Source organism: Orycteropus afer, unplaced genomic scaffold, assembly GCF_000298275.1.
Source record: "Orycteropus afer afer isolate SDZICR_OR568_19922 unplaced genomic scaffold, OryAfe1.0 scaffold00009, whole genome shotgun sequence".
Lineage (NCBI taxonomy): Eukaryota > Metazoa > Chordata > Mammalia > Tubulidentata > Orycteropodidae > Orycteropus > Orycteropus afer.
In genome coordinates, this window is record NW_006921596.1 from 18,779,720 (window position 1) to 18,795,965 (window position 16,246).

Here is a 16,246-nt window from a genome sequence, read left to right on the forward strand (position 1 = left end):
TCCCTTGTGGCAGCATAACTCCAGTCTGTCCTCATCTTCATATGGCCGTCTTCCCTCTGTGGCTCTGTGCGTCTCTTCTCCTCTTCCTTTAAGGACATCAGTCATATTGGAGTAGGGTCCACCCTACTCTGCAGTATGACCTCATGTTGACTAATTACATCTGCAGCGATGATGTTTCCCATTAAGGTCACAGTCACAGATCCTGGAGATTAGACCTTGAACATCATACTCAGTGAACACTCTGGAGTGAATGAATGAGCGCCAGTCTCCTCCTCTGTGAAAGGGGGCACAGTGTGTAATGTGTGCGTGCGCTCGGTGTGTAATGAACATTAATGCTCACAAACCTGATGACTTGGATTTGTGTTCCCAGATGGAACGCCCACCTCTCAGCACTCTCCTCTGGGTGGTGTAGGGTCAGTTACCCACTCAACTGTGAAGGGATGAAATATTAGTTGAGTGTGAACCCAGCCTTTGTGGACTGTTCTGGTTCCCTAGTGCCTCTCTGACAAGAATATACCACAAATGGGATGGCTTGACTAACAGGAGTTTATTCTCTTACAGTTTGGAGACTTTAAGTCCGAGTTCAAAGTACCAGGCTCTAGGGGCTGGGTGAAAGCCCCTCAACCTTGGGCTTCAGCTCTGCCTCTTGCTCCCGGCCCACTGAAGCTACAGGGATCTCTTCACTCAGGCAGCTGCTGGCTGCTGAGGCTAATAAGCCCAGGGTCAACAAATAAAATGGCACAGTCCCAATGTTACCAAACCACACGACAGGCCTTTAATTCAAGTCCATTGAAAGTCTCAAGGTTGGCAGAGCATGGCAGGCTGTTGAACAATGACACAGCTACATGGAGGGTCCAAGCGTGCCATACGCTAGAGACCATTCTCAATGCTTTTCCTTATATACAGGAAGCAGACCACATCCCAAGGGCAGCTACTCAGCTCTTGTGGTAGATCCCACCATGGAGTTGATTGCCAGTCTCATTGTGGGGAATAACTACCACCAGCTTCCCAGCCACTCAACCAGGCCCAACTAAGTTGACATACAAATTTAACTACCACACGGGCTAAGTGTTTAGGTGTTGGGCTTGTCCACCTGCATAACAGGGCCTGTGTTAAATGCAAACACTTCAATGAGAAGAATTTCTGACCACAGGAGTCTCAAAGGACTGTGTCATGTTGTCTCATGGGCAGATAGGGAAAACGAGGCACAGAGGCTTGTCCACAGGGCCTGTGAAGTGCAGGGGCCAGAGTGCCCCTCCAGTCTCTGAGATAGGTTCCTCTACACTTGCTCCAAGCGTGTCCTGTGTGTTACAAGGAAAGCAATTGTGTAAAGCAAGTAAATGCCAGTAATTAGCCTTGGCGATTGTTGTTAGTTATTGCTGCTAGTTGCCATGGAGTCAGCTCTGCCTGACAGCCACCCCCTGGACAACAGAACGAAGAGTTGCCCCATGCTGCACCATCTCCTTGACCACTGGCATGCTGGCATCCATGGTTGCAGCCACTGTGTGTTTTGAGGGTCTTCTAAGCTCATGGTACAGCCTCCAGCACTATACCAGATCATGGTCTGCTTTGAGCCACAGGATTTTCACTGCTAACTTTTGGAAGTAGAACACCAGGCCTTTCTTCCTTGCTTGAGAGTGGAAAGATACGGGAGAGCCCAGTGCATGAATTTTAGAAGGTAGTGTATTGTGTTGAGGTAAAGATAAGGACCAACTTAAGCAGGATCTGAGCAGTTTTTAGGGTTTGTGTATTCATCTATTCACTCATCGTTTTTTCATTCAATAAACATGTACTGAGTGCACCAATCACTGTGCTTGGCCTGGGGATGCAGGATGAACAGACAGGCAATGAACTTACCCAGTTCAGAATAATGACCAGATGCAAGCTTCCTCGTGACCAAAAGCAATAAGGGAAACAGCCACAAGAGGCAAATGTACCAGTTACTCTGCAGAAATCTACATTCCCCTGGCATTTCTATGTTCACTGAATTTGCTGTTGATCTGACAGGGACAACTTGGACTGTGTGTGTCTCACAGGTAAAGACACAGCGACAAATAACATCAAAGATAAACTAGAAAAACCTACCAGGCAACTTTTTCATGCTTTCTGTTGCACTTTCCTTCCTTCAGGGCTTTGCACATATCATTTGCACTTTTCCTTCTTTCTCTCCACCCACACCTTCAGGGCGGGGTGGTGACACTTCCCCAGGTTGGGGTGGTATAGCCAATGTCTGTCCACTCTCTGACCCCCACTCTTGTCTGTTTAGACTGCCTGGAATTGTTGCTGCCACCGCCGCCCCCCATGGCCTACATGCCAGGTGGGGGTGCCCCAGCAGCAGGGGCAGCCCCTGTGGGCTCCCAGTATTGCGTGTGCAAGGTGGAACTGTCGGTGAGCGGCCAGAACCTGCTGGACCGGGACGTCACCTCCAAGTCCGACCCCTTCTGTGTCCTCTTTATGGAGAATGATGGCAGGTGGATGGAGGTGAGGCTGCTTTGTATGCGTGTGTGGAGGGTAGGCTGGCTAGCTCCCTGGGCTCCCACTGGTCCCAGGGCCTTTGGGTCTGGCAAGAATGGGCTTTCGCGTTTGCTGGGTCAGCGGCAGGGGTTTAGGAAATGGTTACTCTAGAAAAGTAGGTGAGATGGGCTGCACAACTCAAAGAATCTCATCAGTGTCACTAAATAGTTCACCTAGAAACTGTTGAATTGGCGTGTGTTCTGCTGTGTACATCCTCGACAGCAAAATAAATAAAACGTAAAGAAAATGATTACTCTTTTTAAAAATAATTTTTTTAAGTATTATTTTTAAATAATTATGTTTTGTTTAAATTGTTATAACAGAGTTGCTGGGTGGTGCAAATAGTTAAGAGCTCAACTACTAACCAAAAGGTTGGTGGTTCAAACCTACCCAGGGGCACCTCAGAAGGAAAGTCAGCTTTGAAAACCCCTGGAGCCCAGTTCTACTCTGATACACATGGCGTTTCGTGCGTTGGGATCGACTTGATGGCAACTGGGCTTTTAAATTATGTTAATAATTCATAGATTTATATTTATAATTACTTTTGTTGTTGTTATGTGCCATCGAGTCAAACCTGACTCACAGCAACCCCACCCCCTTGGGTTTCCAAGGCAGTATCACTACGGAAGTAGATTGCCCAACATTCCTTCCGAGGAGTGGCTGGTGGGTTTATAATTATACAACTTTAAATTTTTTGTTTTATATACCACTTTAAATTATCATAATATATCATTAAACCCTCATAGTTCTACAAAACGTTTACTTCCACTTTTAAAAAGCTTTTCCTCCTCATTCCTAAACAAACACACAGTCAGAGAGGAGCAGAGAGAGAAACAGGGAGGACAGGCTTTGGCCCTAGAGCGGCTCCATGGCCCAGCTCGGCTCCTGCCTGCTGTGTGGCCTCAGGCACACAGCTATCCCTCTCTGAGACTGTCTCCTCATCTGTGAAATGGAGATCTCCAGAGTGGGGACATTGATGGTGCCACAGCCGATTTCTGAGTCCAGCCAGCCTAGGGGACTCTGGTCAAGAGGGCAAGCAGAGCTATAGCTTGAAGAAGGATATTGAGAATCTCAAACTGTTAACATTTTCAAGTTTTAAAAATTGCTTTGTTTCCAACTCCGGAAGGAATCTATATTCACTGGAGTAAATTTAGAAGATCTAGATAAACCTAAAGACAAAAATCAAAATGAATGAGAACCCATCTGTCAGGGAGAACCTCTGTTAGCAGTTTGGTAGCCAGCCTTCCACACAGTCATATATGTCTGTTATTTTCCAAACCAGGTTTCTTATTTCAGCAGATACGTAACTTGACCAAGGTGGGATCCCACGATACATACCGTGGTTTACAGAGTTTCTGCATATGTTGGCTCCTTCTTGGGATGTTGAGGAAGCAGGGCTGGGATTGTTGACTCATGTCACATTGGGGAAAGTGGGGCCCAGAGAGGGCAAGGGCTTATCTTGTCCCCCCTTATATCAGCAGTGCAGCCTGGTATGGGGGATGGGACGTAGGATCAGCCAAGGAATTCCCAGGGGAGCCCTAAGCTTGTGACTGGCATGTCTGGGGCACCCCAAGCCTCTCTGCCAGGCCTCCAGATCCCCTGCCTGTTCCACAGGGAGTGGCATCCTTCCCCATTGCACCCCCACATACTCATGGCATGCCACACCCTCCCTGACAATCTCTGCTCCCACCCAGTCACCCTGGCTAAAAATAGCTCAGGGCCAAGACCTCTCCTGTGCCTGCCGTTCAAGCCTTTGGAAACGGACTGGGTGGGAGGAAAAATCAACACAGCCCAGACCCCAAAATAGACCATGACTGGGACTCTGTGGTTAAGGCCTCAGCATTGAGAGGCTAGGAGGTGGGTTCCTGGTCCAGCCGCACCACTGGCCTACAACAGTATAAGGCTCTGTTCCTCACCCAGGTCTCAGTTCTACCGTTGTGTGGCGGGGGGTTGGGCTGCACAATTCCTGGTTTTGACATTCAGGATTCTGTAAAAGATACAACACCTCCTCCTAGGGGGTATGGGGAGTGCCTGACACCATCTCCTCAGATACCCCTATTCCTCTCTGTTTCTTCCCTCAATTTCCATGTGTAACATTTGCTTTGGAAGAAAAGGCCTGCTCACGTATGTTTACCGAAAACACAAACAGATACTCCTCAGACATAACCAAACACTCTCCAACACTGGTCTTCTGGGTTTGAAGGCTAAGGACCAAAGCCTATGGGACAATTCAGTCAGTGGGCATAAAATAGTTCACAAAAATCATGATCTGCATTCTAGTAAAGTGAGCAGCATCTGGGGTCTTAAAACCTCACGAGGGCCATCTAAATACAACTAGGGGTCTCAGTTTGTCAGGAGCGAAACAGTAAGAAGGTGACCAAAAGCTCAGAGAAGAAACAAGTCTCCACGAGCCACAGCCTCATCTCCCCTGAGACCAAAAGAACTACATGGTGCCCGACTCCCATCACTGATCATTCTGACCGGGCTTACTGTAGTTGGTTCCAGTTAGAATTAAATGAAGCAGAACTCAATTCTTATTGAAAAAAAAATAAGAGGCAGACGAACTGGAACAATTGAGGACAGAGGACTCCCTGAGACCATGGCCCTGAGACACTCTTTAAACATAGAACCAAGGCTACCCTCTGAGGTCACCTTTTGGTGAAACTGCAGAGTGGCACACAAAATAAAGATAATTACCTGTAAGATCAGTCCCTACTTAAAAGCGGTCAGTATGACACCAAGAGATCAACAATGACTCCATAGCAAAGATGAGGAGATAAGGGGCAGGGAAACTAGAGTACTGGAAAGGGAAGAAACTGAACATAATTAAAGAGAATGTTGACACATTGTGACAACTGTAACTAATGCCAGTGAACAATTTGTGTAGAAATTAGCAAATGGGAACCTAATTTGCTGTGTAAACTTCCACCAAAAACTCAATAAAATACTATTAAAGAAAAAAAAAAAAAAGGCATGCTACTCAAAAAGTGTGAAGAGCACAGGTAGTCAAATCCCTTTGTTTCATAGAAGTGGAGACTGGGACCCAGCTGAAGAAAGGTCCTTGTCCTCTTGTCACTGACCCAGACATGGACGCAGCCTGAGCACACAGCACCTAGGCATGGAGCCGGCATTGATGGGTTAAGACTGCGGGTCTGGAGTCAGTCTTGGGTTCACATCTTGACATTGACCTACTAGCTGTTCAACCTTGGGATAGTCACATAACTTTGCGCTTCAGTGTCCTCTTCTGTGACCTGGGTGATGGTTGCTTCAGCCTCACAGTAACCGGCCATGAGTGCCTGGCACAGAGTAGGTTCAGTGGGTCAGCAGAATGACTTCTGGTAGCCCAAAAGGGTTGAACAGCTGCTTGACTCTGACTCCCGTTTCCCTGCCCTTCTGCCAGTACGACAGGACAGAAACAGCGGTCAACAATCTCAATCCTGCGTTCTCCAAGAAGTTCGTTCTCGACTACCACTTTGAGGAAGTGCAGAAGCTCAAGTTTGCCCTGTTTGACCAGGACAAGTCCAGCATGCAGCTGGACGAACATGACTTCCTGGGCCAGTTCTCCTGCAGCCTGGGCACGGTGAGGAGGATGGGTGCCTCCTGTGGGATGGGGCAGGGCAGTCCCCCAGACAACCCCCAGGGGCAGCCTCGCCCTCTGCAGCCTGCTTTCCCTGGCCCCCACTTCCTGGCAGCCCTCCAAGGTGGCATCACAAGGGCAGTTGCCCTCAGGGCCCCCATCTGAAGGGGCAGCCAAACACAGTGCCAGCTGCTTGTTCCTGTAAAGGAAGGGGGCCCCGTGTGGCCAGAGCTTCTGAATGTTAGAAGTAATCAGGTGTGGTGTTGACTTCTCGTTTGTAGGGGCCTCAGATCAGCAACCTGTGTGAGCTCCACTTGGTGGCTGACTCACAGTGTAACCCTGGGCAACCATCCCTCTCTAACTATTCTTCCCCACCTGTCTCCATTCTAGGTGAGGTCATGGAGGTTGGGAGAGGCAGGGCTAGGAGCCCTGCACACAAGTTCCAATCATGTCCTGTGACTCTGTGCCCTTGGGCAAGCCTCACCACATCTGGGGGCCTCCGTTTCCCCAAATGAAATTTGGGGAGAATGATGCTACCCTGTCCAGCCTGCAGGAACAGTGAGGGGATAAAATAGAGTGCTTTGAGAGGTCCCAGTAGACACTGAAATGTCCTGGGCCTCCCAGGCTCAGTGAGAAAGGCAAGGACGGAAGGGTGCATGTGGTACTCACCTTTTACGTCAGAGAAGGAGGTGTCCACCAGGGTCCCCACTGTGTCTCTGCGGCTCCCTCAAAGGGGAACTGAGGAGAGGCTTCAGAAGGAGCAGGGGCAAGGGAATGGGGTGTGGAAAACCAAGCCAGGGACTGACCCACCACCTCTGGGCCTCGAGGGTGGGAAAGGTGAGGGGTGGTGTTGCCAGCGCCTGTGAGCACCATGGCCAAGGAGGGCAGCCTGCAGACCAGAGCTGAGGCCAAGGACAGCAGCACAGCTCCTGCCAAATCTCATTCCCAGCCGCTCTTTGCGCCTGCCCGCCCTTCTCCCACTGACGCCCCACTGGCTGAACCCCCAGAAGCCAGAGGGCAGGGAGCTGGGGACTGCAGTCCCCAAGGCCCACCTCCAGGGCACAGGGCAGGTGGAGAAGGGCAGAGCGTGCATATGGGGAGAATAACCAGTCCAGGGCAATAGGTGTATGTTCAGGTCTGCATGTGTCGCTAGGTGCCGTCAGTGGATTCCAACTCGTAGTGCCCCCCGGTGGCAGGGTTGAACTGCCCCACAGGGTTTTCCAGGGTGTGATCTTTACTGAGAACCAGTCAGCAGGTCTTTCCCCCAAGGGTGGGTTCGCATGTCAACCTTTTGCTTATTAGCCGGGGGCTTAACTGTTGTGCCACCAGGGCTCCTGGACACTGGCATTTTTCATAAGAAACCAATAACCGTGCTGGCCCAAAAGGGGGTGGAACGGAGATGGTGTGTGACCTCAGTGTGTTCCACGGTTCCTTTCTGTGTTGTTGCCGCTTTTGAACCTGTAAGTGCATCACCCATTCAGGACTAAAATTCGTTGGAAGTTTGGGTTTGAGCCTTTCAGTCAGGGATCAGGCTCTGAGCAGGGTGGGTCTATGGATGGGCTGGAGAGGGCGGGGCGGGGCAGACCTTTCTGCAGCTGTCTCCAGAATGTGAACCAAGAGCCTTTTACTGAATGTGAAGCAGGGCTGCCTGGATTCCATCCCAGCTGTGGGACCTTGGACGACTGTCTTAACTTCTCTGGGCTGCCCTGTGGGGCTGATCAGGGTTGCAGTCTGCCTTCCAGGGATCCTGCAGGGAAGGGTTTAGCCATCCCCGGAGGGGGCAGCCCGCAGTGGGTTGCCAGATTTTCCTCCTGGGCCCACCCCATCCACACCCCCTGAGCCCCTCCCTCCCCTCTCTCCTCCCAGATCGTCTCCAGCAAGAAGATGACAAGGCCTCTGCTGCTGCTGAACGACAAGCCTGCAGGGAAGGGCTTGATTACGGTACCAGACCCTCCGAGCTCTGCACAGCCCCCTCGCCTCCGCCGCAGCCGCCCTCCCCCATCAATGGGCTGCTTCCCTGGCAGATAATCACCAGCTTTGTTTGGAGTAAAAAGGCCCAACTTACAACTTAGCAACAGGTCTCTTAGCAACGGGCTCAGGCTCTGCGAACGATGCCTTTACAGCACCAGGCTGGTGGGGGGGCTGCCAGAAGGCCCCAAAGGCACTCCCTGGCAGGGATGCTCCTCCTCAGGCCTCCAAAGCCCTCTCAGCACCCCCTCCCTGGCACCCCCTCCCTGGCACGCTGGCCCCTGCTGGCCCTCCCTTAGGATCTTTCCCGAAGCGCCTAGCCCATGGAGCTTGTGGCTGCAATGCAGGATTCCCGTGACGCATGCACAGGCCCTTTGCGTCCATGGGTGCCTCATCTTCACAGGCTGTGTGTGTGAGGCAGGGCAGCCCCATTTTACAGAGGAGGGAGCTGAGGCTCAGGGAGCAAGTTCCCTGGGATGGTTCAGTGAGCAAGATTCTCTCAGGGGTTGTCTGGCTTCTGGCTTCTGAGCCTGTGTGATCCAGGGGGGCTAGCCCTGACGGAGGGAGGAGGATCATACCTGTATGTGTTCACAGGGCTGTTACTCCCCTGCTCTAGAACCTCCTACGGCTCCCCATTGCCTGCAGAGCCCTGCATTCAAGGCTGTGAGGGATCCATCCTTGCTTTCCTGCCTCAGCTATTTTTATTTCCTTCACGTACATGCTCTTTGTCCAAGGCAAGCGACTTCTTAGCATACCCTGAACATAACTCCAGGCTTTTATCTGTTCCTGCTGCCTGCAATGTCCTCTCCCAACTACCCCCTTGTGTTCCAGTCCTCACCATCGAAAAGTCTTCACAAGCCTCTCTCCTTCTCCAGGAAGCCAACCCAGATGCACCTCACAGAGTGGTCACACCATTCCCCAAGCATTTCCGGCAGGTCCCTCTGTGAACCACTAGTTGCTATGCGGTTGGCTTCTATCCATGGCGACCCCATGTGTGTCAGAGTAGAACTGTGCTCCACAGGATTTTCTTAATGATTGCTTTTCTTACAAGTCCCTGAGTAGAGCGAATGGTTAACATGTTCAGCTGCTAATGCAAAGGTTAGGGTTCACGTCCACCCAGAGGTCCCACGGAAGAAAGACCTGGTCATCTGCTCCTGAAAAACCAGGCACTGAAAACCCGAGGGAGCACAGTTCTGCCCTGACACATATGGGGTTGCTGTGAGTTGGAACTGACTTGACATCAACTAGTTCTGTGAAATGGGGACAATAATAGGACCTACCCTGCAGGGTTGTTGAGTAAGTTCCCTCTTGCTCCATCCAGGCTGGCCTCTGTCTGTGGTTCTGGAGGGCCAAATGAACTTGTTTTAGATGATGCCATCCCAGAGGCATGGGAGAAGAAGCCGCCTCTGGCCAAGAGAGGGCCCAGGCCACTTGTGTTGCTATTGGCCAGGGAGCTTTCCCGGTCCCTTGGTGGGGAGGGGGAGAGAAGGAGCCCCAGAGAGGGTGGATGGCAGCTGCCAGATCACCCAGCGGATCATTCGCTGGCTGGGGCAGGACCAGAAAGCCAAGGGTGACAGAGAAGCCCAATGTGAGCTCAAGTGGGTCCTGCCCGTGCCCTTGGCTCGTTCCCCCAGCTGCTTGCTGAGACACTGACTGGCATCTTAGTGCTGTGAGGTGGCTCTGCTCTCTGACTCTGCACTGGTGTCATGAGAGGCCCTGTCAGGCCTCTCCGCGAGGCTCTAGACCACCCCTCTGTCTGGTCCCTGCTTCATCTCCACCTACCATCCCATCCATGGCTGTCCCTTAACCACATGGGGTCACTTCCTGACTCCTCACGTACGGAAGGGTTGTTGTTGTTGTTGTTAGGTGCCACTGAGTTGGGGCCAGCTCATAGCGACCCTGTGCACAGCCGAATGAAACACCGCCCGGGCCTGTGTGATCCTCACAGTCATTGCTGTGTTTGAGCCCATTGTTGCAGCCACTGTGTCAGCCCATCTCACTGATGGTCTTCGTCTTTTTCACTGGCCCCCTACTTTACCAAGCATGATGTCATTCTCCAGGGACTGGCCCCTCCTCAGAACATGTTCAAAGCATGTGAGATGAAGTCTCACCATCCTTGCTTCTAAGGAGCATTCTGGCTGTACTTCTTCTGAGACAGATTTGTTTGTTCTTCTGGCAGTCCGTGGTCTATTCAGCCGTTATCCTTTGCCAGCACCATTATTCCTATGCATCAGTTCTTCTTCAGTCTCCTTATTCTTCGCCCAGCTTTCACATGCATGTGAGGCAACTGAAAATACCATGGTTTGGGTCAGGTGCACTTTAGTCCTCAAAGTGACATCTTGGCTTTTTGACACTTTAAAGAGGTCTTTTGCAGCAGATTTACCCAATGCAATATGTCATTGGAGTTCTTCACTGCTGCTTCCATGGCTGCTAATTGTGGCTCCAAGTAAAATGAAATCCCTGACAACTTCAATCTTTTCTCCATTTATCATGAGGTTGCTCCTGGGTCCAGTTGTGAGGATTTTTGTTTTCTTGATGTTGAGGTGTGACCCATACTGAAGGCTGCAGTCTCTAATCATTAGTAAGTGCTTCAAGTCCTGTTCACTTTCAGTGAGCACCGGTGTGTCATCTGCATAGCCAGAAGTGTATAACCCCAATCTTCTGGAACATAGAAACAGAGGTTTCAGCAAGAGACCTGTCTGAACTTACATGCACTGCTCCTGCCCTCCTTTTCCCTCACAGCCCTAGAGAAGTGACCCGAGAGCCACTCTCTGTCTGCCTTCCTGGGTGGGAGAGGGGAGTTTCAGGAGCAGGTCCCAACCCCTCACAGGCTTCTGTCCTGCGCAGATTGCTGCCCAGGAGCTGTCGGACAACCGCGTCATCACACTGAGTCTGGCCGGCAGGAAGCTGGACAAGAAGGTGAACTGGGGAGAGGAGAGGGTTCTTCGTCAGTGGGCAGTATTCTCCCCACATCAGGGTTGGTTGTGTGGCCCAGCCCTGGGACCCCTAGGGACAAGACCCACAGCACAAAGCCCCACTGGCCACGCCAAACAAGGACCCCCTCACCATTGAGGGAGTAAGCATCTCATCACTTAGGAGTATCCAAAACACATGGAAAAGCACTCACTGGAGCACCCCACCTCACTTAGAGTAAATGCTAGTGTCCCTACAAAGTCCTCCTGTTATGTCTCCCCGCCCCCTGATCTCCCCTCTCTCACTCAGCCTCAGCTGAGTCACCCTGGTGCCCCAGGACCTTTGTACTTGCTGTTCCCGCTGCCTGGAAGGATTCTCACGGCAGGTGCTCACCTCCCTCAAGCCTTCGCCTGTCCATGAGCTCCTCAGCAGGGCTGTTCCTGAGATTGCGGTGGTCCCACATCTCCCACCCTCCCCTGCTCCGCTTCTCCCCTTCTCCCCTTACCACGTTACTCTCTAACGTGTTATTTCCTTAGTTGTTTTATTTTCTGTCTCTCCCACTCAACATGATGTTGCTTATTGATCCAGTTGTGAGGATTTTTGTTTTCTTGATGTTGAGCTGTAAGCCACACTGAAGGCTGTAGTCTTTGACCATTAGTAAGTGCTGTTCACTTTCAGTGAATGTAACCTCCTTCAAGTGACAATTTTTAATGCTTCAGTCCATGGATTTTGCAAGGCTGTGGCATCCCTTCAGTTTTTCCCACTGGGATAACTTAGAACCCTGTGCTGCTAGAAGATTCACCCTGCCTTGGCAACAATCCCCCTTGAAGTTCTGCCCCATCTAAGATGCCGGGCTCCTAACTCTGCTGGCGCTGGGGCTCTCAGCATTTCTGAGCACAAGCTCCGCTCACCTCAGGATGGGGGAGCTGCAGTTGCCTGGACCTCGTGCTGAGCCCTGTGGAGGCTGAGGGGAGAGAGGCCATGTGGCTCTGCCCACAGCTCCCACCCCTGACACACTCCCACCCCGCCTGAATCCAGTGGGCTTCCTGGCTCCCTCACCAGCACGCCCTTGTCTCCCCACTAGGACCTCTTTGGGAAATCAGACCCATTTCTTGAGTTCTATAAGCCGGAAGATGATGGCAAGTGGATGCTGGTCCACAGGACTGAGGTGAGTGCTTGGGGCCCAGGGGTCTCTGAGGCAGAGGGTCTGCAGTCCGACCGTCCTCAGTGGCTGAGGACGGGACCATTCTGTCCCAGCCATGCAGTGTGCAGGAAGCCCTGTGATGGGGCCAGGAGGACTTGTTTTTGCCAACCCCCCACCACAGGCAGGCTTGTACCCCTAAAATATGGCTGGGGGTCTTTCCATCTTCCCCCCCCCCATCCCTGTTGGGCTGGCCCACCTCCCTGGGCTGAGTTCACCTCATCCCCTCACTGTCCTGCAGGTGATCAAGTACACGCTGGACCCTGTGTGGAAACCCTTCACTGTGCCGCTGGTGTCCCTATGTGATGGGGACATGGAGAAGCCTATCCAGGTGAGGGCCTGCGGGCCCTGCTCCCCACCCTGCCAGCTCTGGCCTCCCAGTCTACTTGAGGCTAGCTGGGGTGCCTGGCAATGCTCTTTCTCCATAAGATTCGAGGTGACATGGAAAGAGAGCCCACCTGGGCAACAGGAGACCTGGTCGTTATCCCAGGTCTACCTGGCCGTCTGAATGACCTGGGCAGGACCCCTCTAAGCCCCCCTCTCTAAAACAAGAACAGGATGCCTATCCTGCTTTAGCTCTACTGGGCGGCTTCCGGCTAGGATAATGATTGTACAACACCTTGGGAGCTCTGGTGGCGTAGTACCTAAGGCATTTGACTGCTAACCAGAAGGCTGGTGGTTCTAACCCACCAGCCACTCCTCGGATCTACTTCCATAGAGAAACTGCCTTGGAAACCCAAGGAGGGGTCACTGAGTCAGAATTGACTTGATGTCAGTGAGTTTGGTTTTTGGTTAACACCTTGGAAACGACTCCGATGTTATTGCATGAGGAGGACAAGGATCACTAGTCTATAAAAGCCCTCAGCCCTCAGGGGCCATGTCTGAGGGTAGATGGGATGGTGGGTCAGCCAGGTCAGGGCAGGGATCCCCAAGCAGGGTACCAGGTCACCTGGCTTCTCGTCCTGGGTCTGCTGCTGTGAAACTCCAGGCAACTGCTTTGCTCTCCGAGCCTCAGTTTACCCATCAGTAGGATGAATACAGTAACTTCTACCTTCTTCCTAGGAATCTTGTGCCAGTTAAGAGAATATAAAGCTAGGATTTTTGTGTCCATCTCAGGGAAGAAAAACCCACAGTGTAGACAGGGTTCCAGGCCTGGCCCACAAGCCCAGAGGGGTCGTAACCCAAGACAGGCGAGGGGCCGAGTGTGAGGAGCGAATGTGAGTAGTGTGAACCATGCTTCCTGCAGAGAGCGTAGCCCCCATCACTGCATCCGGCAGACTGTCTCCCTTTTCTCGGCGGTCACAGAAGCTTCCTGTGGGAGGCAGTGCAGGAGTGGCCAGGTTCATCCCAGGGCACTGGGCAGCCACTGAGGGGAGAGGGAGGTACCACCCAAAATGAAGATAGAAGGTTTGCTCAGGGAGTTGAAAAAGGCTAGAAAACACCTGTTGGGGAGCAGCCCTGGGGTGACCTTGCTGCGCCTGCCTCCAGGTGATGTGCTACGACTATGACAACGATGGAGGCCACGACTTCATTGGCGAGTTCCAGACCTCAGTGTCACAGATGTGTGAGGCTCGCGACGGCATCCCGGTGAGATAGGCGAGTGGGCCATGACCCCATGACCTCTGCAGGCATCAGAGAAGGGAGATGGGGTCTGAATCAGACAGCCTGGGGCTCAGATCCCAGCTCCAGCTCTTCCAGCTGTGTGACCTTGAGCAAGGCATTCAACCTCTCTGAGCCTTAATTTCCACATCTATCAGTGGATGCAAAGGATTAGGATAGGAATTAAATGTGCTGATATGGACACTGATAGCGTATTGTGTATTGTGAGCACTCAGAAGCTGTTTATTACTCAGAGGTGGGGCCTTGAGTGACGTTCTGGGTGCCTGACGTGAACATGATGTGGACAAGCTGTCTGCAAGAGCAGGTGCAGAGCCTTCTACCTGTAGATGCAGCCTGTGGAAGCCTGAGGTGTCTGGAACTATTTCTAGGTGTGGACATCAGGAAGGCTTCCTGGAGGAGTCCTGCTGCCCCCACATCAAAGCCATGGAGGGGATTCTAGGGCTCTGGGGGGAGGGCTTATGCCTGTGGAAGCCCCAAGCTGATCTTGTCTTCTCTGCTCCTGCGTTGCCCAGCTGGAGTTCGAGTGCATCAACCCCAAGAAGCAAAAGAAGAAGAAGAACTATAAAAACTCGGGCATCATTATCCTGCGCTCCTGCAAGGTGTGCTGGCAGTGGGCTGGGCACAGGGTGGGATCCAGGCTTGGAGTCACACAGGGAGGCTCCACTGCATAGGGGGCAGAGAGAGCATTGGGTCTGGAGCCAAAGAGGGCTGCGCTCAGATCCTAGCTCTGCCAAGTCCTAGCTCCGTGACTGTCTGAGCTTAATCTCTCTGGGTCTCGGTCTCCCTTCTGTAGAATGGGGATGTCAGTGAGGTGAGACGTGTGGAGGGTTAGGCTCACCTTCCAGGGCCTCTCTGCGTTGGAGGGTCACTGCAGGCAGTTGCTGTTTCCCACATGGGCAGCTCACCCATTACGTGTTCAGCATCGGGGAGGAACACCTGTCTTTCCCAGCAGCATCACCGAGTGGCTCGGATGACTGCCCTGCGTGGTGGAGCCAGGGCCACGGAAGCCCAGGAAGCCAAGAAGTCTCACACCAGCAGTGGCTGAGGCTGAGGTCAGGGGCCAGGCCCTCTGCATACCGGGGTGGCAGAGTGTCTGCTGGAATCGGCAGGATATTAAGGGAGGCGGCCTGGAGCAGGACACAGAGGACACTGGCCTCGGGGCCTGGTGGTTTGGAGGTTCCCGGCACTGCACTCCACCAGCTGGCAGATCCCAGGCCACTGGCCTCCATTTCCTTGGCTGGAGAACTGGCTGTCAGGCTAATGTGTATGAGTAGCCAGAGGTCACGGCCCACAAGTGCTCCATAAAAGACAAGGCTGTCAGGTTGCAGCATTGTTAGTTGAGGGTCTTTGTTAACCAGAAGATTGGTGGTTCAAACCCACCAACTGCTCCTGGAGGCAATCTACTTCTGTAAAGATTTACAGCCTCAGAAACCCAATAATGGTCGATATGAGTCAGAATTGACTCAATGGCAGTGGTTTTGGCTCTGGGTTTGTTTCTAAAGGAGTTCCGGTGGTTAAGGCATTTGGCTACTAACCAAGAGCTTAGTGATTCGAACCCACCAGCCACTCCACAGAAGAAAGATAAGCATCTGCTTCCGTAAAGATTTACAGCCTTGGAAACCCAGTGGGGGGCACGGTGAGTCAGAATCAACTGGGTGGCAGGGAGTTTGGTTTTGATTTTGTTTTTGTCATTCACATATTCCTGTCAGGATTTTTGGTACCTGCCTCACTTACTATTTTTCCTTTCTTTTTTTATCACTTAAATACACTTATTCGAAAGGAACCTAATTTAGAACTCCACTAAATTTGGAAGGCCAGTATCCTTTGCCAAAAAGTGGCAAAGGCCATCAAAACAAATACAGTGTTTTAGCAATTTTACTAATAATGATTATTGTTTTATATTTATAGTATATTAATTAATATAAACATATTCATTTATATTTTCTCTCTTTGTTAAAAATGGAGATTAGTAACAGCTAATGAGGTGTTAAAGACCTAACAGCAACAAATCAAGATTCTCTATCATGAAATTGGGAGGTGTAATTGGGTGGTGCAGTGGTTAAGTGCTCAGCTGGTAACTGAAAGGTTGGTAGTTCAAACCCATCAACCACGCCACAGGAGAGAAATGTGACAGTCTGCTTCTGTAAAGAGTTACAGCCTTGGAAACCCTCTGGGGCAGTTCTACGCTGACCTATAGGGTCGATAGGTGTCAGAATTCAACTTGATGGCAATGGGTTTGGTTTTGGGTTTTTGGTATTTGGTGCTCGGTCCTAGGTCCCTGCTTGGAATCCTTGTTCCTTTATGTGTGTGTCCATGTCTGTGTCCTCCACCTATTAGGAACCATTGCTCTGAGGACTTGGTTATAGAGAGATTTGTTTTGTTGTAATCAGATCAAGCCTTTGGTGGGGAGTGTTCCTTGATGCCAGTGAGGTATCAGGACACAGAGCAGCAGC

At 51.6% G+C, this 16,246-nt stretch overlaps 1 protein-coding gene across 1 annotated transcript in view; it reads left to right on the forward strand.

Moving 5' to 3' along the window:
* Positions 1-2,301: 2,301 nt before the first annotated feature.
* CPNE2 (copine 2) overlaps positions 2,302-16,246 on the forward strand; it is a 35,919-nt gene continuing 21,974 nt past the window's right edge. Inside the window, exons 1-8 of the mRNA XM_007947379.2 lie at positions 2,302-2,481; positions 5,915-6,094; positions 7,958-8,032; positions 10,907-10,978; positions 12,057-12,140; positions 12,415-12,504; positions 13,662-13,760; positions 14,306-14,392. Of these exons, the coding sequence (XP_007945570.2) occupies positions 2,302-2,481; positions 5,915-6,094; positions 7,958-8,032; positions 10,907-10,978; positions 12,057-12,140; positions 12,415-12,504; positions 13,662-13,760; positions 14,306-14,392 (867 nt within the window). The remainder of the gene's footprint in view (positions 2,482-5,914; positions 6,095-7,957; positions 8,033-10,906; positions 10,979-12,056; positions 12,141-12,414; positions 12,505-13,661; positions 13,761-14,305; positions 14,393-16,246) is intronic.